Source organism: Sciurus vulgaris, assembly GCF_902686455.1.
Source record: "Sciurus vulgaris genome assembly, chromosome: 12".
Taxonomy (NCBI): domain Eukaryota; kingdom Metazoa; phylum Chordata; class Mammalia; order Rodentia; family Sciuridae; genus Sciurus; species Sciurus vulgaris.
This window is the reverse complement of record NC_136473.1, coordinates 114,753,921-114,779,539: the sequence shown is the minus strand read 5'-3', so window position 1 is coordinate 114,779,539 and position 25,619 is coordinate 114,753,921. Positions and strand designations below refer to the sequence as shown.

General features: G+C 43.3%; 1 protein-coding gene across 2 annotated transcripts in view; it reads left to right on the top strand.

The window, feature by feature from the left end:
- Positions 1 to 24,255, top strand: part of NUF2 (NUF2 component of NDC80 kinetochore complex) — a 28,052-nt gene extending 3,797 nt beyond the window's left edge. The window contains exons 2-14 of one of the 2 annotated variants that reach the window (XM_079107441.1): positions 271 to 408; positions 1,639 to 1,713; positions 2,606 to 2,682; positions 3,137 to 3,198; positions 6,357 to 6,454; positions 6,727 to 6,800; positions 8,270 to 8,366; positions 9,107 to 9,169; positions 12,909 to 13,046; positions 14,671 to 14,811; positions 15,709 to 15,884; positions 16,732 to 16,871; positions 22,621 to 24,255. In XM_079107441.1, the coding sequence (XP_078963567.1) occupies positions 286 to 408; positions 1,639 to 1,713; positions 2,606 to 2,682; positions 3,137 to 3,198; positions 6,357 to 6,454; positions 6,727 to 6,800; positions 8,270 to 8,366; positions 9,107 to 9,169; positions 12,909 to 13,046; positions 14,671 to 14,811; positions 15,709 to 15,884; positions 16,732 to 16,871; positions 22,621 to 22,664 (1,308 nt within the window). In that variant the 5' untranslated portion in view covers positions 271 to 285 and the 3' untranslated portion in view covers positions 22,665 to 24,255. The remainder of the gene's footprint in view (positions 1 to 270; positions 409 to 1,638; positions 1,714 to 2,605; positions 2,683 to 3,136; positions 3,199 to 6,356; positions 6,455 to 6,726; positions 6,801 to 8,269; positions 8,367 to 9,106; positions 9,170 to 12,908; positions 13,047 to 14,670; positions 14,812 to 15,708; positions 15,885 to 16,731; positions 16,872 to 22,620) is intronic. The other variant, XM_079107440.1, reaches the window with a different exon arrangement.
- Positions 24,256 to 25,619: the final 1,364 nt, after the last annotated feature.

Here is a 25,619-nt window from a genome sequence, read left to right as displayed (position 1 = left end):
AACACATGATTTCCCAGTTGTCTGTTCAAACAAAATCCTCTTTACCATATGGAAGAGATCAGAGAACAGCCTTAGGAAAATTAGCAGAAAATGACTTTTGCTGAGGGTACAGTTTATTTAGGGTACATCTTTGTCTTATCTTACTAAAATATTTGATGATAGCACTACTGTCACTAGTTGAACTTGACTTGTTTTGTTCCTACTGATTATCAAGTTCCAGACAATGAGAACTACCTGTTGTATTTCTAATCTTTGTCTTTCTTCCTTCAGACTACAAGTCCCAAGATGGAAACTTTGTCTTTTCCCAGATATAATGCTGCTGAGCTTGTGGTTCATATTCGTAATAAGATCTTAACAGGAGCTGATGGTAAAAACCTCTCCAAGAATGACCTTCATCCAAATCCAAAGGTAAAATGTGGTCGTGTTTGCAAGTAGATATTGGTGTTAGAGAACAAGTAGGTTACCATGCCATCATGTCAGGAAAGACACATTGTCAATTTTAATTCGGAGGAAAATTTCAGCTAGTATAATTTTAAATAACATTAAATTTATATGTGGGACAACTGCATTCCCGTTAGGAATTCACTTTTTTAATATGGTTGTTGTCTTAAAAAAATCTTTTAAATCATAGATATATTAAAGGATATTAAATTTTTTATTGCTATTGGAGTGTGGCATGAGGATTTCATGTATTGGCAGGGCTTGGGGGAACTTATTCCAAGTTGTTTCCCACCACAGGAAATGCTTAGAAACTGCCCCCTTGGAATCTTACAGATTAATCTTCTTGCATTATGCCCCAAGAGAGAGTTGACTTGCTTTGACAGGTGTCCTTCCTTACACGTTTAGTTATTAAATGCAGAAATGGACTGCGTATGTGTCACAGAGCATCCCAGAGTCCTCTTCTAGTCTTGGTGTTACCTTGCAGTGACAACATAGGGAAACCTGGTTCTGATGTGGAACTTGGACTGCCTGGACTCAGTGTCCTTTAATTCTTAAAAATGAGAGGAGTTAACTCAGAGTAAATGACAGGACTTTAACTGAGTAAATTGAACTTTATGAAAAGGTACACCATTTTCTCTGTATTTTTCACTTTTCTGCTCATACATTATATAAATTAGAACAGGTTCACAGGCCAGCATTTGGGAACTACTGATTTAGAAGATAAGATTTTTTAAATTCTGCATTTCCACATTGAATTTATACGCCTTGTTTTAAATGGTCCCTTAAACTTCAGATCCCAGAAAATCTTAATGTCTAAGGCAGCAACAAGATTTCTCATGGTCTTTTTCAAGAAATACATTCTCATTGTTGGGACACATCTGCCATATTCCTGACAGCCAGCTATTCTGGAAGATGAACTTAACCCTTCTTCCTCCATTGCCTGGGATGGGGGTAGCTTGAACTTGATTCGGATGAGCATGTTTGTTCATAAGCAGCTGCCCTTCTTGACCATTTATGGCACTTGAACAACTGATGTGGATCATAAGGTATTTTAAAATCTGGAAAATCATGAAGCATTTTAAGATGGAACAGTTGTCACCCTTTCGTCTGTGTTCACTGACTGTAGCATTGGACAGTGGTGGTGGTGATGTAGTGCAGGAGTCATGTGGGAGTATTGAAAGTTCCTTTCCATTGCAGCCCGAAGTCTTGCACATGATCTACATGAGGGCCTTACAAATAGTCTATGGCATTCGACTGGAGCATTTTTACATGGTAAGTTTAAGGTCAGGCAAAACAACGTTTTGTGTTTTGCTCTAGGTCTCCTGTTCACATACATACTGCCTTTTAAGGAAATCTTGACTTTGTTTTTGACACATTCAAAGGCTTATATACATTCACTGTCACTTGCCAAGGAATCTTAGGCATAATGATGTTTGCATGGATAGCTTTAGTAAGACAGAAACCTCAGTGGAAGCCCTGAACATCACCTAGAGATCTCTGAGACTCTTCCCAGGTTTATATCTCCTGAGACCCACAAATGCAGCAGAGTGGGCATGGGCAGGGGTCTCTTCTCAGGAAGTACTCCCAGGTAGGAGGAGCAGATGCAGATGGTGGAAGTGCGGTAGCTGAGCTCCTGGCAGACTAGCTGTTTCTAGTGGGAAAGGCCACTTTCTTCATTGTTTTTCCCATGAAGTAATCAGGGCATCAGCTGAAGTTGCTCTGACAATGTAGTGTATGCAATGTTGTGTGTCAAGATGATGGTTATCTGTTTAAAAATCAAAGACAGCTAGCTACCCTTTTACAATGAAACCTTGCCAATTGTAGTTTGTCTATAAAAAGGGAGCAGCACTTTGTAAACAGATCCTTGTAAAAATCAGAAGATAAATAAAAACCCCAGCATGGTGCCTGATACACAGTAGTGGCTTGTGGTTACCCTTCCATTTTTCCGTTCATTTAAGTCTTTATCAGCACCCACTGTATACCTATCATTAGAGATATTAACGTCAACTGGAGCTTAGTAGTGGGAGCTATGTTGTTTTCTTCAGATTTAATGACAATTTGATAGAGTTTGATCTTAACTCTGATTAAGTTTTCTTGTGGTTTATGGTTGAAGAAAGTTGTTTGATCAGTGTGTGACTTAGGTTTTGTGACTTCCTACATGTAGATGCCTGTGAACACTGAAGTCATGTATCCACATATAATGGAAGGCTTTTTACCAGTCAGTAACTTATTCATTCATCTGTGAGTAAAGCGCCATTTTACTTTCTTTATCTGCTTTCATATTTACTGGTCTTAAACCCTTAATGATGTTACTTTCTTTGGGGAGGAGTTCCATTGCCTCCCTCTTCTCTCCATCTGTGTATGCTCACAAGTACAGAGTTCTGCCAAGCAGAACTGCTTTCACCTCTGGCATTTCTCAGAGTGCTGTCCACTGAAGTTCAGAGGCCATGTAAATGGCAGTCCTCAGCAGCTTTGTGGAAGGTGTTGAGTTCTGGAGTCGTGGGGTGCCCACGAGTGCTGGTCCATTAGAGTTGATGGCAGGCGTCCTTGGCGCTGCACAAAGGCCTGCACTGCAGTGGACTCCATCTGGTCCTGCAACCCGAGGGAAACTTCCAGGAATCTCTGAAAGTGGGATGTTTGTAGCCCATGGATCAGTATAGCTCACAACTCACTTTTTGATATTCTTTCTATAAAGGGACTCATTTCTGCCCATCTGCCGGGTGAATGACTTTGAGATTGCTGATATTCTTTATCCAAGTAAGTGAAAATTTAAACAGTTTTATTGTCTGGCTTTAACCTACCACTTTACCTTTCCATTTATAAATGTGAAAGGAAACCTCGGAATGGGTTTCACGTTACCCTATCCTTTGGGATGTGTTTTCTTATGCCTTTCGTTGGAATGTTTTTCCTTTGTAGATCAACATAAAAGCTGTGTTTCTGACTTAATTCTTTCTTAACTACTTACATTTAAAAAATGTTCTTTAAATTTGGGGAAACAAGTAATATGCAGGCATGATATCATATAGTAGACTATTCATATTCATTTTATCCAGTTAACAGTTACTTGCCACCATGAAGAAGTTGCTTTTAATATGGGTAATAGTCTCGTTGTTGTTTTAGATGTGAAATTGTCCTAGCTTCATGTTCCCTGACTCATGTTACTTTGATATTCATCCATCAGGTTATTTTACATTGTCCAAATTTGTGTTTGGTTTCTTTTGGATCTCTGACTCATGTCTGTGGATATAGTTCATGCACAGCAGAGCTCATGTATCATAAGTGTGAATTGGATGTGTTTCAACAAACGCGTGTACTTGTGAGCTGCTGCCATGGCTGTGTGCACCACGGACCCGTGACCTCAGGGTCCCTTCCTGTCTCTGTGCACTCAGCCTCTCGCGGCCACCTCTGCCCGGCAGCCGCTGGCATGTCTTCCATTGCTGTGGCTTTGACTTTTCCACAATCTCATACAGATGAAAGGGTGTAGTCTGCAGCCTGTGGCGTCTGCTTCTTTGAGCATTATTTTGAGATTCATCCTTGTGACTTGCACTTATTGCTACACTGTTTATTTTGGGGTGATCTCTTCAGGGGACCACATGGTAGACGTTTGAATTGTTTCTAATATGTGCCTACTGTGAAAAAACTGCTGTAAAACATTGTTTGCTCATGTTTACTTTGGGTTTCATTTGTTTTTCTTTGTTTTTGGTTTTTAGTTTAGAGCAGGAGCTGAGGCCATTAGTTTCAGACCTGTTTTTCCTAGTAAGAGGGTTTAGTGCTGTGAATTTCCCTCTAACCCAACGTTAGCTATATTCTTCAGACCTCACTGTGTTGTATTTTCATTTCTCATTGAGTTCAAAATGTTTTCTAATTTTCCTTTTGACTTTTTTCATTCACCTGCAGGTTTTAAACATTCTGGGATTGTCCAGCCATCTTTCTATTGCTGATTTGTGATTTGGTTCCTTTGTGATTAGAGAATATACTTTGTTCAATTTGACTCCATTTCAGTTCATTCATACCTGTTTTATGACCCAGTACATGGTCTGTATTTGTTGCCTGTGAGAGCCGTAATAAGCTACCACAGACTAGGTGACTTCAGATGACACATTTATTTATTTAGGGACATCTTCCAACATGATTGTAGATTTGTCTGTTTGGCTCTAGTTTTGAAGGCACCACATTTAGAAATATCCTTCTGACCTGCCTTTGCTCTGAAATATACTTTGATTTTAATATTGCTGCTGCGGTAGCTGGCTTTGGATTTGTATTCTAGAAAATACTGTCTTGCTTTGCAGTTGTTTTGCATCTTTGTGTCTGCAGTGGGCAGGGTTTTTGCTTTTTGTCTCATGCTTGTCATTTGGATTATTTAGCCAGCTTAGAATTAATGTTATTGGTGTGATTCAGTTTAAATTTACCTTGATGCTTTTAGTTTTTTCCTTGTCCTGTTTATTCTTGTTTTCCCCATATCCTGCCTTATTTTGGTTTATTTATTTATTTTTGTATTTACTGTGGCGTTTATTATGTATGCACTATCATTGTCTGTCTTAAGACACATTATACTTTACAAAAGTTTACTTACATTCCCCATATTGGCCTTTGTGTGACTATGCTATAAAGTTTACTTCTACCGATAAGTGAATGCCTTGACCTATTGTTATTAGATGACTTCAGTCGATTATCTTTTAAAAGCATTGTTTAAATGAGGAACTTTTTCTTTTCTATTAACTCACATTCTTTTAAGTATATCCAGTCCCTCTCTGGTATGATCTTTCCTTGCAACTGAAGATTTCATTTAATATTCTTTATACTGCTAATAAATACCCTACACTTCATCTTTCTTTTTGAAAGAAATTTCATTTGCATGTAGAGTTCTGAGTTTGAAGTAGAACAGAAGAGGCTGAACATCTGAGGAATTTTCAGGAGGCAGATTTATCGACTGCAGGGTCGAGGGGCTATACCCTGAACAATTACTATAAAAATTCTTTGAACTTGGTATATCCAGTGGGGGAAGAGGGGGTGGCTAGGAGGTTCACAAGACAAGTGCTTTTCCTTGTATCCTCCAAGCCAGACAGAGGTTTCACAAGTTTTTTTTCCTGCAAACCTGGCATATATAAAACGAGGAAACTACCAATCACAATGCCCTTCTGCAGAAGTTTTTGCTGATAAAAAAACTTTCTGACAGGCTAAGAGGAACTTACATACCACAGATATGTTGGGGTTTTCTGCTTAATTATGGTAAGGGTCTTCTGGGTGGGGGTCTCTGGCCTGCTTCAAGTTGACCACATACCTGTCCTGTCTTCTGCCTGTGTTGCTTCTGATGAAAATTCACTGTTGTCCTTTCATTCCATGTGATGTACTGTGGTTTTGTTTTCCTCTTGCTGCTTTTAAGATTTTATCTTTATCATTTTTTGTTTATTTGGTACTGGGATTTGAACCCAGGGGTGCTCCACCACTGAGCTACATCCCCAGCCCTTTTTATTTTTATTTTGAGGCAGGGTCTTACTAAATTGCCCAGTGGCCTTGAACTTGGATCCTCCTGCTTAGGCTTCCTAAGTTGCTGGGATTATAGTTGTGGTTGCCATACCCAGCAAACTTTTTTTCTTACCCTCCAAGACCTGTGAGTCCTGTTCGTGTCATTTTCTCTGGGCTGCATCCTGGAGTCTTGAGCAGCAGGCTGGTACGCTGACAGTGCTTCACTTGTTGGGTTCTATGGCGGTGCTGCATTGCCTATGGCCCAGTGTGAAGTTGGTCGCTGCACGTACTGTTTCTCTAGAGTAATATAAGGGTAATACTGATTTTGAAGTTAGAAGAGATTGTCATATACACAGTTTTATTTTATATACCATGAGCAAAGTAATATGGCAGGAGAGAATTTATATTTCTACATTGTTTCAAACATTTAAATATTCTTTGTATTTTAGAAGCAAAACGGACAAGTCGGTTTTTAAGTGGCATAATCAACTTTATTCACTTCAGAGAAGCATGCCGTGAGACGTACATGGAATTTCTCTGGCAATATGTAAGATTTGAATATATTTGAGGGTCACACAACAGATGAATAATCTCATATATGAACCAGCAATCTGTTTAGAAATGTTTGTTTCAAGTATCATTTGTGTTGAGTAAAATTCCTAATCTATTTGTGAGAAATGCCTAGCTCTACTAAAATTTATTTCTGGTGGGAAAATTGTAGAGTGAACATTTTGTAGTCATTGCTGGTAGGAGTGTATGTGAGGAAACCCCTGGCTTTTGGAAAGCGCCGACGGAAGATTGCTGGTGTTGCCTTAACAGAAATCCTCTGTGGACAGAATGCAGCAGCTGAGCATTGCACACCAGGAGGCACTGCTGAAGGTGGAGAGCCTCAAGTAAGTGAGATTTGCAAGGAAGCGAATGCAGGTTCAGAATGCACCGTGAGTGTGAATGGTGTTCACAGTCTTGAAGTCCACCTTAAGTCTCATCTTCCATAGTAAGTGCAGAGCACTGAAGTGTGCCTTTCTGAAAAGAGAACGATGTGTTTTCTGACAACTCTGCTGCAGTATCTTGGGCTTCTCTCTCAATGGTGTTAGCCTGACTCATTCGATGCCATTGAATTACTTATTCAGTTACACCTTGAGCCTTTGTCTCCTGAGGATGAGCAGTAGCTGTTGGGACCCTTTCTTCCTCAGATCAGCTAGTGCTGTTGGAAGGTTTGCTCCTCCCAACATGTTCTGCTTTGAGGGAATGATGTTCAAGTGACAGTTCCTCACCTCTGGTATACTGACAGATGCTCCTTGACCTGTGATGGGGTGTGTCCCATGAACCGTCTTAAGTTGAAAATATCCCAAGTTGCAGGAGCGCCTGATACACCTGACCCGTGGGTCCCCATCATCCTGCTGTTGACACTGTGCCCTGGCATTCTCATTTGCAGTAGCGTTTTTCCTCATACTGGTGGCTGACAGGCAGCTGCTGCAGCTGGAGTCCAGCATAATCACTTGTCACTCGTCTGGGAAGAGGTCAAAATGTGAAGTACAATACAACTTCTGTGTATTGTTTTCACATCATTGTGAAGGTGAAAAACCATCATGAGTCGAGGACCATCTGGTTTTTTTTGTTGTTGATTTTTAAATCCTTTCCAATATGTTGAGGTCTCTGAAGTTGCCTGTTCAGGTGAGAGGTTTTCTGACCTGCCCCTGGTAGAAATTGCCTTTACAGTCAATAACAAACTGAAAAGAATGGGGATGAGGGCAGATACTAAGAGTTAGCATGGTAAAAAGACCACAAACCAGATTAAAAGAAAAGGAAAAACTGGGAGAGAGTTTTTGTAGCATTTACTGTAAAGCATTGCAGACTATACTAACAAAACTCAGGTAGTTTTTCTACCTACAAAGAAGTCCTGCAAACAGGGGAAAAGAAGACTTAATAGGAACCTGGGAGAAGATTATGCATGGATTTCACAGCAGAACAAAAAAAAAGATGCTGATATACCAGATTTGCAAAAACTCAAACTAGGATTTTTGTGGGGAAGAGGCTTGAGCCTGTGTGTGAGGAAGGGTAGAGACCCAGGAGGAGTGGGAAAGGAGCATTAGAGAAGCCACTGTGCACGCATCTCATAGGAGTGAAGCCTGACAGTGTGGCCGGGTGCTGCCTGCATAGAGGCTCCACGGGAGGACTCTGAGAGCTCCTTGGGCTTTCATTTCTCTCAGCAGAGCCAGGCCACCTACTTCAAATGGCTGGAGAGTGTGATTCAAAAACAGAAAAGAAATGCTTCATCTAAGCTGAGGGCATGGATTTTATTTTGGCCTTTCAAAGTTAAGAATGTGATAAATGCTATTGTAACCTGTTTTCCTGTGTTTAGTTCTGTTCCAGTTGAAGAGCAAGAAGAGTTCAAACAACTTACTGATGATATTCAGGAACTACAGCAATCACTGAATCAGGAGTTTCGTCAAAAAACGGTATCTGTTATGAAACATCTTGAAATTTTCTTAAAAACTACATTTCCATAGGGGCATGTAATGAGGGTGCGAGCTCATTGCTGTTACTGAGGAAACAGCACTTTGCTAGGCCCATTTGTGCCCTTTAGAGTCTCAGTTGCCCCTGAAGCCTCCTGCTATGTCCTGAGGAGGCACCCTGGACATTGCAGCAAGCTCAAAGGTGCTCAAGATAGTTTAAATTTCCAGGGAAGCACTGTAGTGCCCAGCATCTTTCAGACACTGTTGGAGCTCTTAGCTCAAGGTAGTCCACTTTTGTTGTTAGATCACATTACCCTTTGATGTCTTTGGGCTTTTGGCATTTGCTGTGATAAAAGGCAAGTACTATGTGAAAATCATTATAAAAGAGAATGTGAGAATTTGTGTCATCTGATTCCAGGGCCCGTGAATTTATGCAATGTTTAGTAGCCCACATACCTGGTTAGTGTGGTTATCTAAGAGTTAACTAAAATACTTTTTCCATTTATGCTTATTTACTCAAAGGTCTGCAGCATTGTCAGGCAGATGTGTGCCACCACTTTGACTTAACCATTTATTGGAGGAAGTCTTAGTCTGGCCCATGGGCTTCTTGAGCACAGCACGTTTGAGGCTATCTGGTCAAACTCCTTTTTCTTCTTTCTCACCTTGATTCTGTGAGAAAGCAGTGGGTGACTCTATTTCAGTCTGTTTTGAATCATGACGCCTTGGTTTGCTTTTCCCCTTAGATAGTGCTGCAGGAGGGAAATTCCCACAAGAAATCAGCTATTGCAGAGAAGACCAAACGATTGGTAAGCACCCTCTTCCCCCAACATTGAGTGTGAGGTTCAGCGGGAGGACACTGGAGCTGTGTGTGGTGACGTGTTTCACATCGCCTTTCTCCCCCATGCATGCCTGTTGTTAAAAACACTGAGACAGTGGTGTGGACAAAGTCGAAGGCTCTGAAAACCAGCCACAGCCTGATGCACATGTCGAAGGTGGCTTCTCCAGGTGCATGACTGTGTCCTTCATGGAGGGACACGGCACTCCACGTCTCATGCCTGCTTTCCCCACTTGACTGTGGCATACGTGGGTCCTTCCATGGATGGCTGCACGTGTCTGCACCGTGCCGCAGATCTTCCTAGAACCCTGTCAGTGACTTTCATCTTGACCACAAATACCTTTATCCTTCAGGCAGAAGGATATCCTTCTGTTGTTGCAGGAGGAATTCCCAAAGTCAGGATTTGGGTGTCAGGGGAAGTGAGTGTTCGCAGCCAACCCACATTGCCCAGCTGACACTAGAGCACTGTTGGTCTGTGCTCCTGCAGGGCAGGAGTGCCCCCACTGCCTTTGCCTCTGTCATTCTTAAAGGGGAGAAAAACCACTGTTTTGACTTGATTTCTGTAATTCTTGTTGTTATTTATTTTTAGGTATTTCATGTAGCTTATGTTTATTTTTGAAGAGATTCTGTGAGTTAGGTATACTATCTTTCAAATTCATAATTTTTCTTTTCTTGTTACATGTACATTTTTATGTAATAGCACCTTAAAGACATGGTCTTTATGGTACATAGAAAGGCCAGTGCTGCAGGTGAGCTGTGTCGATTGTCATTTCTCATGGTGTTCTAATGCTTTCCCTTGATTTTAGCACTTGTCCTTTAGATCCGTCTGCAAGTTAATTTGGTATATTAGATATCCCTTGTATTTCTGTGATTCTTTTTATTGGTAAATGCATTCAGCTGATAGCACTCACTAGGGGTCAATTTTATTATTAACTTCTTTCTGCCCCTTTGAAACCTAAGTTAAAACAAAATGACTATAATAGCAAGTTGAGGATTTTTTGAGAGGGAGAGAAGTGATGGCAGTCATGTGATTATGAGGAAATGGTCTCTGATTTGGTGGAGTATGGAAAGGGCAGGTGGCCTGGTGGTTTGCTGAACACCAGGAGTGAAGTGACAGCACACACCAGGAACAGACATGCATCAGCTTCATTAGCTGATTAAAAGGTAGTCTTTCCAAGTGAGAAAGCCAGAAGGCTCGCACGAGTCCAGAATCAGACCCTCTGTCCTAACACACAGCCTTTCCTGGGCTCGCAGCCCGAGGAGCACCTGTTGACCCTCTCCAACGAGGCCCTGCACACAGGCACGTGGCAGTTAGCTGTGTTCCTGTACAGATGTGTTTGTGCTCTTTTTATTCAAATGGATTTGTTCTATGTCGACCTGAGACTTGTTCTTTTAGTTCACATTTCTAAAATCTCTCCCATGGTAATACATGGAGCAATAGAGTTTCCCAAGCATTGTAAACACAATTGTCTCTTAAGTTTTTAGGAAGGAAGCTCATTGAATTTGTTTTTAAAGCATAATTTCAGAGAAGTCCTGGATACCCTTCTCTTTCATTCCCTAGGGTTATATATATATTTTTTTTTTCCTTCTCACGGTGTTACCAGGCTGTCCTTAAGCCTGGGGCCCAAGTAGCCTGCCTACTTGACCTCCTGAGTAGCTGGGACTATCAGCGCATGACAGCACCTCTGGTACCCCCTTCAATTTTATTAACTGATGTGTGGAAACGTAAAATGGTGCATAATAACAGGGTACCACGCAGTGCTCTGATGCCTGCATACGTTGTGTAGTGTTCAGATCAGGTTAAACATCCCAAATGTGGGTCAGAGTCCTTCCAGCTCTTTGGAATTCACAGAACACGGTTGTTACCTGTGGTCACCTACTGTGCAGAGGCACACCAGGGCTCTTGTGCCTGTCTCACTGACCTGGTGGGTGTGCACCAGCCCACCTCCACTCACCCCACTCCCACCCAGCCTCTGGAAACGGCCATTCTACTCTGATTTCCTGAGTGAGACCCTGTGGCAGGCATCTGCCTTCCTGGGCCTTCTTTCACCTAATCTCCAGCTCCACCCAGAGGTCCGGTTTCATTGTGTTTGTGGTGCGTAGTGTTCATGGTGCACAAGCACCCCGTTCTCTGTATCTGCTTGTCAGCTGGTGGACGTCGGCCTGTTTCTATCTCCCGGCCCAATGCACGGTGCTGCAGCAGACGTGAGAGGTCAGAGGTCCTGCAGCATGCAGACTCGTCTTGTGGGTTTCTGGGTCCCGTGGTGGTGACATTCCTGATTGTTTGTGCTGCCTCCTGTTTTCTTTAATGCTGTGCAGACCCATGTTGTCACTCCCAGTGGAAGCAGGCCCTCTTTTCTGCACCCCCTGCACTTTTGTCATTTGGTGATAGCCACTCTTACTGGAGCCAAGTGATCTCCCTGATGGTCAGTGTTGGTCAGCAGGTTGTTTTCGAATGCCTGTTGGCCATTCATCTTCTTTTGAGAAATGTCTGTGTCTTTTGACCAATTGTGACCCATTTGTGGCTAGTTTTGCTGTTGAGTTTGAGGTTCCCTACCAGTGTCTGCAGACGCCTGCTCCCATTCTGTGTTCTCTTCTGTTGTGGGGCGCGACTGGAGAGCAGAGTGACCACCACTGAGAAGTCCAGATTCGAGAAGCTTTATTAGCTGGGTGACTGACTGTCCCACAGTCAGAATGGCTATTGGGAGAATAACTTTGACCATAGCGTTGTAGGGTTTTATACCATAAGTCAGTACATCGATCCTAGGTGTCTATGATTTAAAATTATAGACATTATGAGATCTGAACTCCTTAGCAGAGGGAGAAGTGGGTCAGAACGACCTTACTTAGGTACACACTAGAGAATGGTTACTAGCATCCGAACAATCACTGTTGACATCACCATTAACATGGTACATTGTTTAACAGAGGTGGGGTATTCCCACGGGAGAAGCTAAGCAACTGTCGATGGGTACAGAGGTGGACGTTCCCAGGGAGAAGCATTTCCTGTGTAACATGGAGTCTGTTTGGTCATTGCCCATATAGCCTGGCCTTTAATATTTCCATGGAGCCAAATCTGTCAGCCCATCACATTTCACTCTGTGGTTTCCTTTTCTGTGTAGAAGCTTTTCAGTTTGCTGTAACCCCATTCATCTATTTTGTTTTTGTTTCCTGTGCTTTTGGAGTCTTGTCCAGAAAGTCTTTTGCTATTGTGGTGTTCTTGAAGTGTTCCCGTTTTCTTCCAGTACTTTCATCCCCTTTTGAAATTAGGGAAGAGAAAGGAATTTTTTTGACTGAACAAGCATGTGCTGAGCACCTTCTGTGGCTCCATTTGGGTACTGGGAAAGCAAAGGCCGCTTCACCACTCCAAGTGGCACAGTGAATTTGGAAACACATTGAGCGATAATCATCATGTTGCATGTGCCAGATTGTAGTGGGAATGGGAGCTGGATTTTCAAGGATCAATGAAAATTGAGCAGGCAGGCAGGAGTAGGGTGGTTTGCTATCCTCGGACCACCCAATCATGGAAATAGCTCCTCCTTCACGAACCGTTGACCCGTGAGGGTGAGTCGAATGAGGAGTGGTCAGTCTCATTTCACCACTCCCCTGCCCCGCCTTAAACACGGATTCTTGTTTTGTTCTTTTCTGTTATTGAAATGGTAAGTCACCACTTTTATCATATATATATATATATAAATGTTTCTCAACAGAATGAACTAAAATTGTCATTGGTTTCTTTGAAAGAAGCACAAGAAAGTTTAAAAACTAAAATTGTGGATTCTCCAGAGAAGGTAAAAAATTATAAAGAAAAAATGAAAGATACAGTCCAGAAACTTAAGAATTCCAGGGTGAGTTTCCTTTTTATTTTAATGCTCTTATATCTTTTTCTTTTTAGCAAATTCTTGTTTAATCATGGATTAATTTTCTGGACTATCTGTATTTCTCTCTGGTTTGTTTTTGTTTGTTTTACCTCATTGCTAAAGATAGTGGTATGGGGAGAAGAAATAAAAATTTAAGACCAAGATGTTTGTTCTATGACACTACAAAGTTTTGAGGCTTTGCTCTGGGTAATCAAAGCAGAAATGCCATGTGCTCATGAGATTGAGTTACTGTGACAGGAGAGAAAGGTATTAATTTTATAAACCACTGTATAATTACAAACTGTGATACATACTTTGAGAGAATACAAGGTGTGCTTATGTGAGGACTGAAGAAGTGTGAAAAAACTTTTGTATCCTTTGATCCATTTTGCTGTGAATATAAAACTGCTCCAAAAATATAAAATTGCTTTAAAAATAGCTAGTCTGTTTTAAAAAGTGGAAGAAGTGTGGTATGCTTTGACAAAATGAAATGGGGGAACCCATTTTGATACTGTAGGAACCAGGTGGAAGAAGGGAAGTGAAATGGGCACGCCCAAGTGAAGATGGGCAGGGCTCCCAGTGAGTGATCCTGCCAGTCTTCTGTGAGTTCTGTGAAACATTAGGACTTACTCAGAAGACCGGTGGAAGTGGTAGGACAAAATTGGAAGTGGGCAGACCATTTAGCATTCTCCTCGAAACAAAGTTTTTAAACTGTTTCTTTTAAAAGCATTTCTAGTTTATCTGTGAGTTTGTTACCCAAGTCATTCCTTAGAGTTAAAAATTGCCACCTAAGCACAGACAAAAGCCAATGCAACAGTAACAAGAGCCCAGAAATAATTCATATATTTGTGAGGAATGGATGATATATTCAAAAGCAGTTCCAGTTCGATTAGCTATTCATACAAAGGGAAGGGAGTTGAACCTACACCTCACCTCATGTGCAAAAATACTCATGTGGACTAGGAATTTAAGTTAGAAATTTTAACAATTTTAGAAATTTTAAAAGAACATTTATTATAATCTTGTACTGTGATAGATGTTTTTAAATTAAGATTGGAAACCCAAAAACTACAGAGAAAACTAGACCCATTGGAACACATTTGCAGTGCATCTGACACGTCAGGGACTGTATCCGTTGTGTGCAGAGTGCTTGGACAGCTGGGAAAGAGAGGGCAGTAGCCTGAGCCATCCCAAGCTGAGGGGACCCCTGCTGGCCGAGCGGAGGGCAGGAGTGCCCAGGTGGGGAGGATGGAGAAGTCTGCATGGTCCTGCAGCTGCAGGAAGCATGTGTTCATTTTGTGATCTTAGAATAGGAGTTGTTCTTTTTAAAAAAGAGGTGGCCGTAGCAGTAGTTGTACTGGGGAACAGAGCTATTGTAAATGGGTGCTGTGATTGCCAGGGTGATCAAAAGCACTTGAGAATTAGTGAGGAGCACGTGAGCTGGTCCTTTGCCAGTAAAGAGATGTGATTGCTCAACTGAACACACATTGGTAGGTGGTGCTCCAAAGCTGACTTAAGCACAAGAAATCATTAAGAGCAAACGAATTCACATTGCAGTTTTATAAAGGAAACTATCAAACTGTGGACTCTCATTTATTTTTTCCTTTCACAGCAAGAAGTGATGGAGAAGTATGAAACCTATAGAGACTCCGTAGACTGCCTCCCTTCGTGCCAGCTGGAGGTACAGTTATATCAGAAGAAAATACAGGACCTTGCGGACAATAAGGACAAGCTGGCCAGTGCTTTGAAGGAGGTTCGTGTGGTGCAGGAGGGTTGTCTGTTATGTAGTTGCTTACTGTGATTCTTTGGGTCAGTTTCACTCTTACTGTTTTCCAAAAGATAAGTGGGACTGTTCTACAAGATGGTAGATGAGTCTGTGTGCCAGGGAAAAAAGACACTTTTTAAATACAGCAATAGCAAGACCTATCTTATCCTACAGATGAAATAAGTAATAAGCACAGCACATTGCCATGTGTGTTTTGGGAACCGGTAATGAATATTTGAACTTGTAACACTTGGAAATATTCTTACCAGTAAGCATAAAGTCCCAGTCTAGTGCCTAGCGGTGCACCTAGGTTTTATGAAGAGCTTTGACGTTTATCACACAAATAGTGTCTGCTCTGAGTCATGAGAGTCTGGTGGCATTTAAGTTTCTCAGTCTGGAAATTTGGAAACCAATTCTTTCTTCACTTCTTACCATCTTACACCCAGACCATCTCCAGGGTCATTATCATTGGCATTTGATAAGAGATTTTCTTTTTTTAAGAGAAGTAGGGGTTAGGTGAGATTTCCACTTCATAGTTTTCTTCTCTGCCATCCAGGTTAACAAGACAGATCTGCTTCTGCTTGCTCTTAGTGTCTGCCTTTTCCCTTTATTTCTACCAACTCAGTCCAGACCCTCCCCAGCCAGCCTCAGCCTTTTGACTGACCGCACCTGTGCCTCCTCCAGTTGTGGCTGGCAGAGTGACTTGGTAAAGGCACCTCAGCTCATCATGTTCGTTCTAGGACCCCTGGTATCTTGCTCCTGTCCCCTTTGTATAGTCCGCTGCTTTTTGCTGTGCTTTCAGGGCTTCAGGGGCCATATTCCCTTTCAAAACTATTTTATTATAGCTCTTCTAAAAAGTACCCTTTCATTTTGCTTATAATATAGAGCCTGAACTTGGAGGACCAAATTGAGAGTGCTGAATCAGAGCTAAGGAAATTGAAGACTGAAGAAAGTTCACTCAGAAGACTGCTGATTGCGAAGAAGGAAAAGCTGGCCACAACACAGTTCAGAATCAATAAGAAGCATGAGGACATCAAGCAGTACAAACGAGCAGTAATTGAGTAGGAACATGCCTTCATTCTTAGTGTGCTAGGAAGTGATGAGGAAAAGCTGGTGTGCGTGTGTGTGCGTGTCCCTGAATTTCAAAACTAATAATCTTTAAAAGGACATTGCACCTTTTGGTGACTCCAACAAAGACACCATGAAACTTACAGTGCTCCATCTTGATTTCGAAGGGTGCTAGCTGCTCCTTTGCGTTCCCCTTCAGTGGGCATGGTGCTGCGTATTTCAGAGCGCTTGCCATTCCATGGTTTAGACTGGCCTTAGACGAATCCGCTGGCCTATCTGCAGTACATCTGGTCTGTAGAGTTAATAGCATCCATTTTGAGAAGGCTTAATTTTTATTCAAATACAAATAATAATTTGCTAAACATTTTTTAGGACAATATATTGGGTGGTTTTGCTGGTGGTCTTCTTCCCGTCAGTTCTAAGGATGTATTTTCACAACATGTGCTGCAGACCTGTCTTGGATTTCACCCCGAGTCCCTGCCATGGGCATCAGGAATCTTCTGAGTGTTTCCTTTGCGCTTCCTCATGCTGGAGGAAGGGGCAGGACCAGAGGACCTGGTACTTGGTGCCAGACTGCCTCGAAGAAAAGTCGTACTGGTTCACGTTCCCACGTACGAGAAAGCACAGCTGTGGCTGTGTGGCTGGAAACCCCGAGGACCCTGATGGGACTCTACCCCCACACTGGGGGGGTCTGTCTGTTTGCTTTTATGTCCTGAGAAGAGTTTCAGGTCTGTGAAACCAGTAGTGACACGTGGACAGGCACTTTGGAATCAGCGTTGGCATTGTCTGCCTTTATTAGATGACTAAGAGTAATTCTGTCAGCTGTCTGTTTTCTTTTAGGGATTGCAATAAAGTCCAAGAAAAAAGAGGTGCTGTCTATGAGCAAGTAACCACAATTAATCAAGAAATCCAAAAGATTAAATTTGGAATGCAGCAACTGAAAGATGCCACAGGAAGGGAGAAACTGAAGTCCCACGTGAGTATGTGTTCGTGAGCGTCACCCCTAGGAGGTCCCGTGCGCTGCTTGGGTCACCGGCTGCAAGCCCTGCTGCCCATGGCTTTGGTTTCCTTCTCTGCAGTCCTTGTGTCACTCACTCTTGCTGTGTGTGCACAGGCATCTCCTCTCTCCCTTTCTTCTTGCTCGTCTGCTATGTGCCACTAACATCATGTTTTTGTGGTAAAAGTGGTTTCTGTGTTAAAGTTCTGGTTTTATTAAGTAAATGAACTTGAGTAGTGGATTTGTTAAGTAATCACTAATTTGTAAGTAAAAACCTAAGTATTTTTCCCCCCATAAAAGGATCTGAGAAGTTTTTCTTAATGCCATAGTTAAATGTAATTTAGTTAACTGAAGGGAAAAAAGAGCTTAGATTGGTCCCTTTGTATTAAGAAACCTTTAATATCTATATATAATTATCTAAAATTATTGTTTACTTTGTGCTCATTTTGAATGTATTTACTTTATAGCTTCTTAAATAACCTTAATTTTAATGAGAACAGGCATCTTCTACATTTTTATCTTTGAAAATGCCAGCCCAGTGCCACACTTAAAGTATTTGCCTATTTCTGTTCCTCTAACTGCCCGTGTCTCAAACAAGTGGTTTCTTCCTAAAACACTCATTATACCTCCATCCTCTCCTCAACTTTGTGTGGTGCTGAGGGTAAACCTGAGGCCATGAGTGTGCTCGGCGTGCACTCTTCCACTGAGCCACTTCCCCAGCCTTCTTATTTCACTGTGAGACAGGGTCTTGCTGAATTGCCCAGATTGGCCTAAAACGTGGGGTCCTCCTGCCTCGGCCTCCCAAATCTCTGGGATTACAGACATACTGCTGCACCCAGCTCTCCTTAATTTTTGAAGTTTGACTTTTATCTTTAAGATTGTTTTTACCAGAACAGTTGTCCAACTGCTCTACAAGAAAAAGGCCATTTTTCATGTAGAATCCCTTGGTCTGTTCTCATTCCTTTCCATCTGGCACACAACAGCACCGTAGGTTGCAGTTTCTGAGACCCTGACACCCGGTGACTTCACATACCTGCTCTCACCACCCCCACCACAACCCAATTTGTAAAGATTGCTGACTGAAGAGTCACCATGGGCCCTGCCTGTGTGTGCCAGGCACTGTATCCCGCGAAAGGTACATTGTTAGTACTTGTGTCTCTAGGCTGTTTTTAAAGATAGGAAAGAAGATGGGAAGAGAGTAGAATAGCAGTGGTTCCCCTTGGTCTACTCACTGTCCTTCCTTTTCCATTTGGAAGAAAGTCTGGAGAGAGTTTTTTTTATTTTTTAATTTCACTTTATTTTTTGGTACCAGGGATTGAACCCAGGGGTACTTAACCAGTGACCCAGCCTCCCAAATCACTGGAATTATAGACATGCACCACCAACCTGGCTAATCCTACTTAACTAAATCAAATCAACAAATATTTGTTATCACATAACAAGTACTGTTAATGAAATAGTAACAATTAGCAAGTAGTTACTAATTCAAAGTTGAGATATCTTTGCCTTTCAGTCATAGAAGGTGCCCATGCCTACCTTACTGTTAGTTCTGTGTGTGTATGTTTCCCAGTGATGTTTTAAATTCTTGAGCGTAGCAATCATGTCATGGTCAAAACCTCAGCATCGTATAAACCACTTGGGCTGGTGCTTATGAGTAGTATGTTTTCAGCAGATGGCTGTGGAATCGAAAGGTTTTCCAGCACAGCGTGAAAACTGGTTCTGTGTCATCATTCAGTGAGGAGTTGTTGAATGAAGGAACCCCCAGCTAAAGGCCCTGAATGAGGAGCTCCAGCAACAGGCCAGAGTCTGTACTTCTGTCTTGGCTTTTGAGAACCACTGGAGGTTCTGCCTGTTGTTGTAGAACAGGACAGCTTTAGTTGTTGAAATATTCTCATTTTGAACTTTAAATGTTTATTTTTGCGTTCTAGTGAACCTAGATCTTGTCTCTGGAATGACTCTGTACCCTCTTGTTGAGTAACCCTTGAGGCATTTGAGGCTGATCAAGGTTCTTTCTGTCTTCTCTTGAATGTGTCACTTAGTCCCAGTTTTTCATTCGCAGATTCATGTCTGTTTGCTGCTTGTCATTATCCCATTTACACTGTATGGCTCAGGCCGGGGTCTTCGACGGTCGTGGCGAGCAGTGCCAAGCAGTGCTTTTGAGGATGGGGCCTAACAGCAAGGTGGATTAGTAGCAGTAGCACCTCACTTTTGACTTGCAGAGCTTGTGGTCACTTTCACGGGTGGTTCTGCCAAGGTGAGATATTCTTCACCTTATGTTTCAGTCATTCTTTTCTCTGCTGTGAACAAAAGACCTGACAAGAACAGCTTCAAGGAAGAAGAGTTCATTTGGGGTTCACAGTTTCAGAGGTCTCAGTCAGAGACAACCAGTTCCGTCCCTCAGGACTGGAGGTGAGGCTGAACATCAGGGCGGAAGAGTGTAGCAGAAGGAAGCAGCTCAAGACAGGCCGATCAGAAAGCAGAGAGGGAGCGCTGCTCAGAAGGACACAATGTAAACCCCAAAGCACACCCCACGAACCCTCCTCCAGCTGCACTCTACCTGCCTACAGTTACCACTCAGCTAATCCCGATCAGGGGATTAGGTCACAATTGGGCTGAGCCTCAGAACCCAGTCATTTCACCTCTAAACCTTCTTGTGTAGTGTCACACATGAGCTTTTGGGGGACACTTAATATCTAAACCATAACACATTTATTTATTATTTTGGTGCCAGGATTGAACCCAGTGGAACTCAACCATGGAGCCACATCCTCAGCCCTTTTAATTTTTTGAGGGTCTCGCTAAGTTGCCTAGTGCCTCACTAAGTTGCTGAGCCTGTCTTTGAACTTGTGATCCTCCTAAACCACTAGGATTTCAGGTGTGTGCCACCATGCCTGGCAACACCTTACTTTAATGCAAATATTAGTTTTAATTCAGGATTTTCTTTATTTCATTTTGAATTTTGAAAACATGAAGATCAGTTTAATTTAAATCTTTCACATTTCTTGTCATTATTTGGTGTCCCCTGAAACTTCGACTAACATGCTACTTTTTCCAGATTGAAAATGTCGAGTGGATCTGGGCTGTGCTGCATAGTTACAGATCAAAACTTTAGTTACATTTGTTGGGCTTTCTGACTGCTCTAACTTACCATTTCCCAGACTGCACTGTGACACCCATCTGCTCACAGTAGTTGGGTGATGTCAGTGCTTTTGTGCAAGCTCTCTAGCTTACTGCCTGATCCTCCGTGGAAAAGAGAAGGGGCATGTTAAGACTTCCAAAATGCTCTTCATGCATTTCCTTTGGCTTCTAGTTTTTACCATAGCCCTTTATTCTCATAGATAATTTATTCTATTTCTAGTTTCAGTTGCTGACTTTATTTGGGTAACTTTCAAAAATCTGCTTCCTGTTCTGCCCACTCACAGCAGAAATAGCACTTATGAGCTTACGTTCTTTCTCTTGCTGCCCGTCCTCTTCCTCTCTCCCTCCTTTCCCCACCACATGTCTCTCATTCAGTCTCTTCCTATTTCTCTGTGGCAACATTATTTTCCATAACAAAGAAGATGATAGACAATTCTAATCTTCAGGCAATCAGCAAATAAATTGATGTTTTAGCTCCACTACTCGTAACAGTCACTGTCTGTCTGTACGTAGTGCTTCGTTGTGCAAGACTCCTGGATGGCAGCAGAACTTAAATTTCTTCTCTAATTCTCCTGCATCAAATCTGTCCTGAAAAGCAATGTGTGTGAACTCTGAAAATATCTACACTAGAATTTAAATAACGATAAGTAGTAGCTACTACTACAAGTTTAGGAGAAAGTTTATAGGACAGATGCTTAAAGTTGAGAACACTGTACGAATTTACTGTTTTGGCCATAAATGTTACCACTGGCAAAGGGCTGCAGTTGTATTTCAGTAGTGAACTCATCTTCAAGTTATTTTTTCTAAGGAAAATGAATAATAACAGGATCAGTATTAACCTTTGATAAGTATAAGATAGAAGAAAAAGTTTACAAGGAAATTCCTTATTTTATCCAATCTTTAAAAATTGTTCCTTCTTTTAAGATCTGTAACACATCCACAAGTTGTTATATGAAAGTCACTGTTGCTCACAGTAGAACTTTCCAGTCCTCGTTCAGAGGGTTTGGAGGTGTGGGCACGGAGTCTGTGGTATGCTTCAGGTGGTAGAGAGAGCTCCCTGGTCCTCGTTCAGAGGGTTGGAGGTGTGGGCACGGAGCCTGTGGTATGGTTCAGGTGGTAGAGAGAGCTCCCTGGTCCTCGTTCAGAGGGTTTGAGGTGTGGGCACGGAGTCTGTGGTATGCTTCAGGTGGTAGAGAGAGCTCCCTGGTCCTCATTCAGAGGGTTTGAGGTGTGGGCATGGAGCCTGTGGTATGGTTGAGGTGGTAGAGAGAGCTCCCTGGTCCTCGTTCAGAGGGTTTGAGGTGTGGGCACGGAGTCTGTGGTATGCTTCAGGTGGTAGAGAGAGCTCCCTGGTCCTCGTTCAGAGGGTTGGAGGTGTGGGCACGGAGCCTGTGGTATGGTTCAGGTGGTAGAGAGAGCTCCCTGGTCCTCGTTCAGAGGGTTTGAGGTGTGGGCACGGAGTCTGTGGTATGGTTCAGGTGGTAGAGAGAGCTCCCTGGTCCTCGTTCAGAGGGTTGGAGGTGTGGGCACGGAGTCTGTGGTATGCTTCAGGTGGTAGAGAGAGCTCCCTGGTCCTCGTTCAGAGGGTTTGAGGTGTGGGCACAGAGTCTGTGGTATGGTCCAGGTGGTAGAGAGAGCTCCCTGGTCCTCGTTCAGAGGGTTGGAGGTGTGGGCACGGAGCCTGTGGTATGGTTCAGGTGGTAGAGAGAGCTCCCTGGTCCTCGTTCAGAGGGTTTGAGGTGTGGGCACGGAGTCTGTGGTATGGTTGAGGTGGTAGAGAGAGCTCCCTGGTCCTCGTTCAGAGGGTTGGAGGTGTGCGCACGGAGTCTGTGGTATGCTTCAGGTGGTAGAGAGAGCTCCCTGGTCCTCGTTCAGAGGGTTTGAGGTGTGGGCACGGAGTCTGTGGTATGGTCCAGGTGGTAGAGAGAGCTCCCTGGTCCTCGTTCAGAGGGTTGGAGGTGTGGGCACGGAGTCTGTGGTATGGTCCAGGTGGTAGAGAGAGCTCCCTGGTCCTCGTTCAGAGGGTTGGAGGTGTGGGCCCAGAGTCTGTGGCGTGGTTCAGGTGGTAGAGAGAGCTCCCTGGTCCTCGTTCAGAGGGTTTGAGGTGTGGGCATGGAGCCTGTGGTATGGTTGAGGTGGTAGAGAGAGCTCCCTGGTCCTCGTTCAGAGGGTTGGAGGTGTGGGTATGGAGTCTGTGGTATGGTTGAGGTGGTAGAGAGAGCTCCCTGGTCCTCGTTCAGAGGGTTGGAGGTGTGGGCCCAGAGTCTGTGGCGTGGTTCAGGTGGTAGTTAGGCTGCATGCAGAGATCCACGTGTCATTCTCCATGTTCAACAGAACTCTTCCTTGGTGATCACAAGTGTTTGGTCTTAATTTCTTCAAGTCCTGGCTGCTGTCCTGGCTCTGCTTTGTTTCTTCTAAGTACCATCAGAATTTCCTGACGTGTCCATGGGTCTTAGAGTGGACTTTCACTGAGAGCAGGCATATGTGCATTGTGCTCTAGTGCAGAAGTAAGACTTTAACGTGTTGTTCAGTGTGACTGAAATCTGGTGAGGCCATTGCCCAGAATGATCCCTGTTGTGTTCATTCTCCACCAGGAGATATTCCTCAACATGAGGACTGCCTTGGACAAGTACCATGAAGGCATCGGGAAGGCCACAGAGGAGTGCTGCTCGAGAATAGAGGAGAAGGCCGCAGAGCTGAAGGGGAGAATGTTCAGAGCGTCCACCTGAGGGCGCAGCTGCCTCTTCGTACATGGCTTTCTGTCTTTTAATTTCTTCAAGGGGTGTAGTTAAGTTAAAACTAGTGGAGTATAGAAACAAATAATGTTTGTTCAAGCAGTTTTTATGTATTCTCAAAGTGATCATTCTGTAAGATGTGCATTTGATGTAGGCTCTCATTAATTAATAATTGAAATAACTTGTGCAGTTACTTAGGGTCTCTACCCAGTCTCTTGCCGTGTCCACTGGCTGGACTTACCTTGGAAGTATGTGTTTTTTCTGTTATTTCCGTGGTGGCTGTTAAGTCCAGCCATGCTTGAGCCCTGGCTATCCCCTGAGCATTGTGGGCAGACTCTCCTCTTGCATGGTTCTCCCCCTAGCAGCCCTGGGAGAATATTTTGTTACTACTTACACATCAGTAACAATGAAGGTCCCCAGAGATTCGGTAACTGAGCCAAAATTGGAACTCTGCTCTTTAAAAGACAGGTCTGGAGTGCTTCCGTGACCCCACACTTAGGAGAGTGGTTGTTTGACGGGGAAGCTGGAGCCTGATTGTCAATCTTCCTGGATCCACCATGAGGAAAATGAGTTAAGACCTGCGAGTGATCAGCTCAGAGTCGGACACAGGACGCAGTGGACACTGGGGACCTGTTGTCTGTTGGGCTTAGGTACTGCTCTTTGTCAGAGATCATGAATTCACCTGGTGGAGAGCAGGCCTTCCATGGAGGGGAGCCCTGGAGTGGGAGGAGCAGCAGAGGAGCAAGGAGCGAGGGCAGATCCACCCTGGCCTCCTGGCATCTTCAGTAGCGGAGTTGGGATCTGCAGGAAGTCGCCTGCGAGGCCGGGGGATGGCACAGACGTGGCCACAGGCTTCCTGTCTCTTCCTGTCTCTATCATGATCACCCCTGCTTTGTTCACACGGATTTCTGGACCCTTGTGCCGTGCTTGCAAACCCGCCCGTCATGGCACTGTGGCTTCTGCCACATGGTCACCAAAGCACTCGTGTTCCAGGACTCCAGGCTGCTCCTTAGGCTTCCTCCTCCTCAGTTCCCCCCAGGGCCACCCTCATCAGGGAGCTCTGCTCTCGGCCCTCTTGGTTCTGTCCTCTTTCACTTTCTCCCTGACCCTCGACTGTGTTCCAGGCATCTGCCCCTCACCCTCATGGAGACCTCTGCTTCTGGAAACTATCCATCAGTACCCCTGGCTTCCATTACACGTAGCCATTTGTGCCTCCACACACGTTTTATTAACATTTACCGTGCTTCTCTTGAGTTCCAGACTTGCATATCCGATGGCCAGTGGGTGTTTGTAACCCTTAGGCATTCTGGTGAAGCCCATGATCTCTTGTTATGCCACCTGCAATTCCCCTCAGTGCTGAGTAATAAAGCTGTTTGCAAAGTCTCATCGTGTTGGGAATTCGGTTGCGGACTTTCCTTCCTTGCTTGCTTAATATGTGTAGGTTTACTATTAATATTTTATGTGTTTTCCCTGAAAACAGGGATCTTAACAGAACAAGGGTTAAAACATAAAAACCGGACTTCTAATGGAACAGTGATTTCAGATTTAGTCATTTGTAATGAAACTGAGTAACCAAGAATGTTATGAGAAAAGACAAAAATAGATTCTAGCTGCCGATCCCCTGTTGACTACTCTCAGATGACCTGAAGTATGTAGGTGAATAACTCCAACACCATCAGGAATGAGTAACAGGAACAGAAGAAATACAGAAAAGGTGTTTTAACTGTTCCTACAGTTAAAACACCTTATGACAATGCTTATTTAATTAATGGAAAGCCATGACATCCTTACAGAGGGACGCCTCTTAAGCCCCTGGATTTAGACCCTCCTTTATCTCCCACAGGATATTTAGATGTAAAATCAGGACATGTTATAATCTGGTTTGAAAGTATACATACAAGAGTGCAAGATATTCCATTTCTTAAAGATTAGGATTTACTAAATGCTGTAAATGTTATTGGCCACCTATACCCCGGAGAAAACGTTCCTCAATGTTAAGTTCACACAGTGGAAGATGATGTCATATTACTGTTAGCTTGAACTGTCTGGCACTTATTAACCATGGCAGTAGCCACACAACTGACATTCACTAACCCTGCTGAACTTGCTTTAACCTTTATGATTAGTTAAGCAATATTAGTATGTCTTATTGTTTAGTTATAGGTTATCACGAGTAAGCAATTACTAAAAATAGAATACTTCATTGCCTGGTCTAGTAATGATCATAGGAGATATTTTTGTTATTTTTCCTTGTGATCTTTTTCTGTTCTGGAAAACCGTGTAACTGTCAACCTTACAATGTATAAAAATCTGGAAAAATAAAATTTAGAACTTGGAATCCATTCCTTGAGTTTGTTGCTTTGTTCTCCATCTCGCCGACGCCCACTCCCTCACCTGTGACCACTACGACCCCTGCTAGGGCTGGACCCTGGCAGTCTTTCGGAAGAGTTTGCATCCATCAGATAAACACAGGACTACAAGGGAAGCGAGTTAAGTGCAGCTGTTGTCTCACTGCAGTTGTATGTTGTCACAGGCTGTGACTAGCTTTCCTGACTGCACTCTGCCCTTGAGAGGAGCTCCTGTGCGCACCATGCTCTGCCCCTGGCTGCTGCTTGTCTCTCCAGTCAGGATCTCAACTGAGGCCCCTGGCTCCTCGCTTGTTTCACCTGGGGTTCAGTCTGCGTCGCCCCTCTTGGTCGCGGGTCCAAGCTTCTGCCTGGGCATTGGGTGTATCAACTAACGTGAAATCGGGTTGTCCAGGATGTGCAGTTACAGTTTTGGCTTTCCGGGCTCCATCTGGGTGGTTGTAGTGAATTCACAGGCTGTTGTGAATTTCCAAAGGAAACATACCTGACAAC